Below are 9,509 nucleotides of genomic sequence, written 5' to 3'. Positions count from 1 at the left end.
TAGACAAGCATGCAAAACCTGGAGGGGATGAGATCAAAAGTGAATCTAAATTCTGATGAAAATTTTAGTAAATGCAAATAATGTACATAAAAACGGCATGCATATATTAACATATAGCTTGGAAATACTTAAACAGTGTATATCACATTAAGTGGTTACATGGGGCTATTTGTGACATCAGTTCTTTGTAATGGATAACTAAATGGATAATCATTTGAGTTTACAAATGACGCTGACACATCACTGTGCTCTTGTAACCATTAGGCACCGAAAATAGTGATTAGCCACTGAGACTATTTCACACTGGTTCTGAGTACACATGATATTATTCAACATATAACATTCCCATCATAGAATGCCGAAGTGATCTGTTGTGAAAGACAAAGACAGTGGTGATGAGGACAGGGAGGGCCACTCACGTCATCGTGTTTAGATTTCTGCATGCCACTACTTTTCTTCTCATCTTTTTTATCCGATGTTCCCTTTTTAGACGTTGCTTTGATGTCCCCCTCTTTTTCTGTTTTGGACATAGCTTGTTTCTTGTTAATGCCTTGATCTTGTTTTTGTGTCTCAGCCTTAGTTGCAGTAAATTGTTGAGAGGGGCCCTTGGATTGTGGCACCCCTTGTTTTACTGGAGAGAAAGGACCACTTACTTGGGCACCAGGTGGCTTTTGCTGCTGAGGGCCGGTAGGTCTCAGTGCAGCTTGCTGACTGGGCCCTCGCTGCTGTTGTTGATTGGCTGGGCCTGGTAGTCGGGGAGATCCAGCGGATGATGGCACAGGAGGTGGAATATCCCCTAAGCTCCCTGACATTGCTCTCTGGGTCTGGCATGTCAAACACAGCCATTCTTTCTTCTGAAAATGAAAGGCAAACATGAAGTAAGTCTCATGAAACAATTGAGATATAAAGGGGAAAACTACAGACAAGGTGAAAGTGTCAATAGTCAGATTACATGTGATTTATCGCAGCCTGGCATTCTCTCTCACTCTCTCAGCCTTTGTCAGACTACTATTGTAATTCAAAAGGGATTTGGTCAAGCCGAGCAAGCAAGCATAATTGGGTCCTGGCCAAGACTGCGACCTTTTCTCAAAGGCCTTGCTGACTCTCTTCAAAGCCACTGTGTTTAACACACACAATTATTTAGCCTCTGCTAAGTCCAGTAAGACACACATGCTCAGAATGATGGCTGATTCCACCCACAGCAGGACACTCCTGTGCATTCAAGCTCAAAACGCATTTAATTCAACAATTTAAGAGTGTAAGACTATAAACAAATGATCATAAAAGGGCACCTATTACCATATATCAGAAGTTTAAACTGATATGGCTTTAAAACACATGATTTCAGTGCAATAGACATGATAATTAAAAACAGATGTTTTTTTAGCAAAGTATCTGAGTTACGATCTATGAGCTGTAGAGTCACAGCCCTATTCTGGAAAAGGGGGCGGGGAGCAGCAGCTCATTTGCATTTAAAGATACATGCACGAAAAAGGGCATTTTTGCCTCCACTCAAAATAGGCATTTTTAGAATGATATAATAAATGATCTGTGAAACTTATTTTGAGCTTAAACTTCACAGACACATTCTGGTGACACCTAAGACTTACATTACATCTTGTAAAAAGGGGCATAATAGGTGCCCTTTAAGAAATCATTTTGCTTTTGAATATGAATCAAGAGCTCACAAAATGTGAATCACATACCAGCTTTTCATTTCAAGCACTTCTAGCTTAGAAATACTTCTAGCTTAGAAAATGTTGCAAATGCTTACTGTGCAGTGCATAATCTATAATAGCTACATAAAATAAAATTCAAAACACCATAAAACACACTAGAAATATACAAACAGACATCTAGCACAGATGACTTCATAAACAGAGAGTGATAAGAAAAAAAGATTATAGACAGTGATAGTAAACCCATAAACCAACTTGTGAACTCATAAACCCAATTGCATTGATAGAGGAGCTATAAATGAAAAACATTTGCATTTCATAGTAAAATTCACAGCAGTGATCATCACAAAACATATTCAGCATAATATATAAGCACATTCTATAACTGCACACAATAAAACATCTACTGAAAGTTATTCTCTTTCACAGCCATGGATCTACAGATAAGTTCAAAACAAAGAACACCAAAACCATTCAGATATACTGTTATAAGAGTCTACAAAAGTTTAATGGGTCTCATGAGTACAGCAAATAAACAGTAAAAGTTTTCCTAGTCCTAAACATAAAAAGATTGCATTTTCAATTTGCTGGGCCTCTCTGCCCTTTCTCAGACTGCTATACCTTCACAATACCTGGCAGAAGGTTTGTGCAGGATTGTATGCTGGGTTTGTTTCTATTCAGTGTTTAAGGTTTGGTATGTCAGGTTGATATAAAAATAGTTGCATCAGTGTAGATCAGAACAGAATCCCATGTGGTGTACTGCTTGTTGAGGGGAAAAACGAGAACCCCCACCACCATTTTCTATGATATTCTGGTCCCTAGATATGACTTGGATGCCTCAGTGGAAATCTTTATGATTTTATATCTCAAGTAATACAGAGGTTTCTGGATTTTACAAAGTCAGAGCAACAGTAATAATCATAGTGAGTTCATAGAAATTACTCCATTAAAATCTCCAAAACCAAGATTTTGAGTATAAAAAGAAGTTCTTTGTGGTAAGTAAACGGCTCTGCTTTGAACAAAACTCTGACAAAATGTATGTGCACAGCTTTGCATGACTGCTAGAGCGGGTCGGGATGAAATCTGTGGAGAGGCTGAGGAAAGGAAAGGTTTTGCCATGCGAGACAGACGCCTTTTCTTTTTGATTCTGCGTCCCCCCCAGTGCTCCACACTGAAGCTAAATATAAACAGGTGCAGTGTTCACTCAATGCTTGTGCAAAGCTCACAAAATGCTCTGCCATCTGTGCCTTTCTGCTTTTTATATGCTGCATCGAAGCGAGATGGACGCTGTGTAAGTGTAGTCCTTTCTAAGGTGTGCTTTTAGCATAATGAACGAAGCAGAGGTAATGCAGTGTGCACATGTGAAGAAAGCCTAAGATAAACTATAAATTAATTCTTATTTTAAAACAAATTATGTGTGAAATCAGGGACTCGGTCGGACTGGCCGAATTAATATGAATGGTTGATTTATGCCACATATAAAAGTCTTTTTTGCATACAAAAATCATAATGGAGCACGTGCCTCCTCAGCTAGAAGAGTATGACACTTTTGGCTGTAGAGGTTATCGAAAGTGGTCCGATAATGAGGTGAAAGCCCCTGAAATAGAATAAAATGAAAAAAGGATAATTGTGTGTGCATGGAAAGCATGGAAACTACTGTACAGATGCAGTATCAGTTTACTGGACTTGGTATAATCAGACAAATCTTCGATTTGCAATTCAAAGTCAAATCCCAGGTTTTTGCTTTCGAGTCGAGTCTCTAGTAATGATGGAGTAGACTCAAGTTACAGGTCTGAGATAAGGCTTTCAGCCTTAATATTAATGTAAAGGCATTTTTATTTATTTATCAGTATTTACTGTAAAACATTTGGCGAAAGAACAACATTAGCATTGATAAATTTCATGCAGAGATACTAAATGAATATAACACACCAATGCACTATCCAGTTGTTAATATTCAAGATTGTTTGCCAACTACACTACTGTGAACAACAATAAATATTTGCTAACATTATTTAGTCAATCCACAGGACCTGAATGAGCTAATTGCATTCCTGTGTTGCTGTCTGTGTGTTTGATTTTTGCTCTCAGTTCACAGTGTCTTTCGATGTTGCCATCAAGCAGGTGCAGACTTGCCTGTTTTGTTTGCCTGCGATAAACTTTGCATTCAATCTATTTCAAATATGTTACATAAACCACTTTCCTAACAACCTGCCACATGCATCTGAAAAAGCAGCTACACTGTACTCAAAAGCAATGCTTTGTATCGCACCACAACGGCTTGAGTCTGTCAGTGTTGGAAGAATCAAAGCTGCATGTCATCTCTCAATGGTGACATTGAAGTTATGACACACATATGGCATTTGTAAGTAAATCAGTTTAATACAGATGAGGAAAATGAAGCTCTGCTAGAAGTGACAGCACAATGGAGAGCTTCATTGACTGTAAACGGAACGATTTGAATTTGACACACCACTCGTGTTTGGAAGACACGGTATACGTCTCTCAGACTAAAATTAGTCCTCTCCCCTATAAAAATATCTTCATGTTAATGCAAATGATCCCTGTTAATGATTAGCATATAGATTAGTTTGTTTCCTAAAGCATCTTTCCTCCTGTTACGAAAACATGCCAAGTTTTGGTCCCTATTCACACACCATTACACGCAGCTCTGCAAATAAAAAGACAGAGGTGGAACAATGAAACAGAGTGAGATCGGAGCAGTAGCAGATCAGTTTATAGTTATTTAAACTCTGTAGAGGAGGGCAGAGAGGTGCACAGCTCTTAAAAGATTCACTTTAAGAGACTGTGGGTGTAAAGCCTTAGCCTTTATAGAGCTTTACATAAAACTCTGCACTTCAGTGTCCGATGGGAAAAACAAACAGGCCACGTAATCAATCTTTCTGAGATTGAGGGGACAGAAAGTGAGAGAAAGAAGTATGAATGTTTGTACTATATGTTAAATATGTGCAAGCAGGATTTATTACCGTTAGGTAGGTTTATTAGATTTGATTATACAGATTATGAAGCGAGATGCACATTAGAGGTTTTAAAATCACTACAAATATTAGCACCCCAATGACAAAAAAACTCCACAGATGGTGTTCCTTGTCAGTGTTTCATATCGACATCCAAGAAAAACTCGCCCTTTTCTTCTACCAGGCTGCTCGCTGTAAGAAAACATGTCAGTCTAATGCTGTAAAGGATTTGCATATAAGATTTTGAAAGCTAGAACTGATGCATTTTACATACCCTGTAAGTGTAGTCTGTATAACTGACTAAAAATGGGTTTGAGAAACATGCATTTGTGTTAATATAAGAATGGTATTGTAAGTTTAGCCATATGAAATGGATTCTGTTTACAGCCTACCTTGTTTTTACATTTGCCAAATGCCAAATCAAGCAATAAAAGGTGCATATCACAAATCAATGGACTTGGGCAAGCAGAGAACAGTCTGAATGGCAAATGTCCACATTTTTGCCTGAACAGCCACTGATTTGAACAAATTTAGAGAAGATACATTCATATTTATTCATTCAGTAGACACTTATCCAAACTAACTTTATATGCGAGAAGTGCTAACAATACAGATTCCCTAAAACAGTACAGACTAGAACATTGCAAAATAAATAGAATGTAAAGCATTTAAAATACAGAGAATTTAAACTACCAAATGCAGCTAGTCTCAACTAGTAATGCATCAGTAAATGTTGTCATCTTAATCTTATTAAGGGACTGTGGAGGACATTGGGGTGGCATGGACTAGTGTGGCTGGTAGCTCAAAGGTTATAGGTTCAGACCCCAGAAGGGATGATTTGTGAGCTATAACCACTGTGTCCTTGCTCCAAGAGCAACAGCCTCTGAGAAAAACATACTAGAAGTCACTTAGAATAAGAAGCGTGTGCTAAAAGAATAATGTAATCACAATGGGCCTTTTTTGGTGGAGTACCGAGAGACATAAATTACATTTGCATATATCTTAAAGTTAGAGACTTATATTAGAATCCCAGAGGTTTAACGTTTCCTGTCAATTCGTACATTTATTTCAGACAAACTGACAGTCCAACAAATTAAATTAGCTCATTTCTGTAAATGTAAGATTTACATAAGACAATCTCTTACATAATCTCATGATGGCTGTAATGCTTTCTGCTTTCTATATCAGAAATACAGACAGTGATTATGTCCAGAATCCTCAAAATTATAAAAAGACTCCAGAGTCTTTTAAAGAATTAGACATAATTTGATATAGTATCAGGGGAATCTTTTTTTTTTTTTTTAAATGTACCATTATATAAAGTTCATATGATTAGACAGCATGAAACATGCCAGACTGTTTAAAATAATCACAATAAATCTATATTCAACCCTTTACGCACACATCAGCAATAGAATCATAGGCTAGTAATTTTTTTTTCTTTAAATTTTTTAAGTGTTAATTTTAAGTGCATAACTCATCCCACACTGTTTGTGGACAGGATGTTGAGGAGAGATGTGCTATTATTTTTCTAAGCTATTTGACTTACGATTTTGCCTGCTGATAAAAATCTGGTGAGATGTGAGCAATACCTACAAATAACAGACTTGGAAGGCCTGTAGAAAACAACCTAGCAACCACCCAGAACTGAATAGCAATTCCCCAAGTGATCAGTAAGATTTTTACTAAGAAATTAGGACTCAGAATTAGTATTCAGCAATGGTGCATTAAATTGATCACTATAAATGTTAAGACATTTAGGTTTCTATTTCATATAAATACTGTTCTTTTGAACTTTCTGTTTATTAAAGAAATCATCCATCATGCATTTCCAGATAAATATTAAGCAGCACAGCTGTTGAAAATAATAAATGTTACTTCAGCAGCGAATCAGAATATTAGAATGATGTCTGAAGGATCATGTGAGATTGACGACTTTAGTAATGACGCTACAAATTCAGCTTTGCATCACAGGAATAAACTGTATTTTAAAACATATAAAAACAGAAAACAGTTATTTTAAATAGTAATAATATTTCACAATATTCACATTTGATCAAATAAATTAATGAGACGTTTCAAAAACATTAAAAATCTTACCAACACCAAACATTCTGAATGGTTGCGTACAGAAAATAAAATAACCTTTGTAAAAGTTGAACATGTAGTTTGCATGAAGCAAAAATTGATCTTTTATCAAGTTTGAACCAATCAGACTCCGTCTTTGGAATATAGAACTGCGCTTTCATTAAAGGAACAATCAGAGGCGCCTCTCCACAGGTTACAGGAAAGAAAGGGTCAGCTGGATTGATCCACACAGCGAGTTGTGCTGAGTCACCCTCTGACCAGACACCTGCGGTACAGCATGATCTGCGGTTACATGATAAAGCAGGTGTATGTTTGCGTGTTTGCATGGACATTCACAGGAACAATGGTGGTACATAATGATGGCACCATGTGACATCTCTGACCGTGTCTTACCATGTGAGCATTACGCATTCTAGTGGCTATAACAGAGGTCATAGCTAACATTTTGATGCCTATTGGCGTATATGTTATGGTAAAAGCGTGTTAAAATATCATTACAACAGCAACTTAATATTTATTTATATGTAAAGTATTAATAGGTTAAAAATACTTACTTTTTTTTTATTAAAAAAAAAAAATAGAATCTAAATCTATTTTTGTACTGAAGCATAAAACCATCTTCAGTCCTGTAGAGTGTATTTATATATTAAAGTAGGAAATCCGACCTGTGGTTCCCCTGTTTCCCCTGAGGAGGGCACCAGAGAGAGCACAAACCACAACACATTTAATCACCTCCACATTGGGGCACAGGTGCAACCACATGCTCGTACTCGTCGTCCACACACTCGCTCCGCTCTGCCAGAATTCCCATTCGCCTGTTGACATAAACAGCCACATGCGTATGCTTGCCACTCATGTCTCGGCAGGACTCTTCCATCCCTGCTGACAGCCCACTGGGCACAGGTACTCATGCTGAGACAGGAAATGTCAATGCTCATTAACAGCCAAGACACACCCACTCGCCATCCTTACACGTCACACATCTGACCCTGACCGCCTGATTCCCATCAGCCTATGCACCGGATCCCTGACCTTCTATGCATTTCAGCTACTTTTTTCTTGATCAATCAGCTTTGACATTTAAATACGGCATTTAGACGTAATGCAGTCTTATGTGGCGTCTCTCTCAGGACTAAAATTAACATTTTGCCACACCTTACAATGGCTGGTGACTTTACCAGCCATATATATTCTTTTACCAACCATGAAACCTTATGTGCATTATTTCATCAAAAAACAGCACAGAACAAATTAAACTGAAATAAAAATTGACAGTACAGTGTTATCGCGATCTTTATAATTATATTTCATATAATGATTATTATTAGACAAACTGAATGATCAACACGATATATAGAACATTAGAATGACACAATCAACAAAAAACATACTGATAGATAGATTGATAGATAGATAGAATGACAGAAAGATAGAACGATAGATAGACAAAGAATAATAGACTGAGATAGAATAATAGACAATGAAAGACAGACAGATAGAATGATAGACAGACAGAATGATAGAAAGAACTACAGATAGACAGAACGATAGATGGAATGACAGGCAGAATGATAGATAAACAGAATGATACATATTGACAGACAGATAAAAATGATATATACACAGAATAAAAGAATGATAGACAGAACTACAGATAGACAGATGGAGTGATAGATAGAACGATAGACAGAACGATTGATAAAACAATAGACAGACAGATGAACAATAGATAGACAGAACGATAGACAGACAACGATAGCTAGACAGACAGACAGAGCGATATATAGACAGACAGAATGAACGATAGAATGATAGACAGGACAATAGATAGAAAGACAGAACGATAGAACAATAGACAGACAGGTAGATAGAATGATAGATAAACAGAATGATAGACATACAGAACAATAGATAGAATGATAGAGCGATAGACAGAAAGACAGACAGAATGATAGATAGATAGATAGATAGAATGCTTGACAGATGGAGAGTTAGAATGTTAGAATGCAAGAAAGATGGATAGAAGAAAAGACAATGACAGAACGACTGACAGAAACGTTCAAACGACAGACACAGGCAGAATGATAGAATGCTCAAAAATGCAAGAAAGATAAAAGGACGAATGGACGATAAAAGAATGACAAAATGAGAGAATGATTGTCAGAAACAGACAAAACTTTAGACAGAACAGTAGACAAAATGATAACTAGAAAGACAGAAAGAAACAGAATAATAGAACATTCAAAAGACAGAACATAAGAATGCAAGAAAGATGAAAAAAAGACAGAATAAGACAGAACATTTGACAGAAAGACAGAATGCTAGATAGAACAACAGAATGTTTAAACGAAAGAATGAATGATGGAACGAAACAATAACAGAACGACAAAACAATACACAGACAGATAGATAGATAGATGGAAAGATAGCTAGATAAATAGATAGATAGATACCCAGGTTTTGGTTTCAGACCCTAGGAATGTGCTACATAAAACTGCTTTTCTCAGCAACTCTTGCACTGATTTATGAACGTTTCTCACATGCATGTGCATGCATCTGTCATGCTCAGCTGTATGATTACGTGCGCATGCGTGTGCATGTGTGTGTGTCAGGACGGTTTTACAGAGTAAGTCAAGAGATATGTGGGTTAATCCTGTGGGACTCCTTCAATGGGCCACGTGGGACTGCACACACACACCCACCCACATACACACATGCACACACACACACACACACAGATCCTCCGGGCCTGCTGCCCTGAGTC

General features: G+C 37.2%; 1 protein-coding gene across 2 annotated transcripts in view; it reads right to left on the bottom strand.

The window, feature by feature from the left end:
• bsnb (bassoon (presynaptic cytomatrix protein) b) overlaps window positions 1-9,509 on the bottom strand; it is a 98,735-nt gene that overhangs the window by 18,072 nt on the left and 71,154 nt on the right. Inside the window, exon 4 of one of the 2 annotated variants that reach the window (XM_051122373.1) lies at window positions 420-854. In XM_051122373.1, the coding sequence (XP_050978330.1) occupies window positions 420-854 (435 nt within the window). The remainder of the gene's footprint in view (window positions 1-419; window positions 855-9,509) is intronic. The other variant, XM_051122374.1, reaches the window with a different exon arrangement.

This window comes from Labeo rohita, chromosome 11 (genome assembly GCF_022985175.1).
Source record: "Labeo rohita strain BAU-BD-2019 chromosome 11, IGBB_LRoh.1.0, whole genome shotgun sequence".
NCBI classification, from domain to species: Eukaryota; Metazoa; Chordata; class Actinopteri; order Cypriniformes; family Cyprinidae; genus Labeo; species Labeo rohita.
Note: the sequence above shows the minus strand (reverse complement) of the source record. Positions and strands in the feature narration are given on the sequence as shown.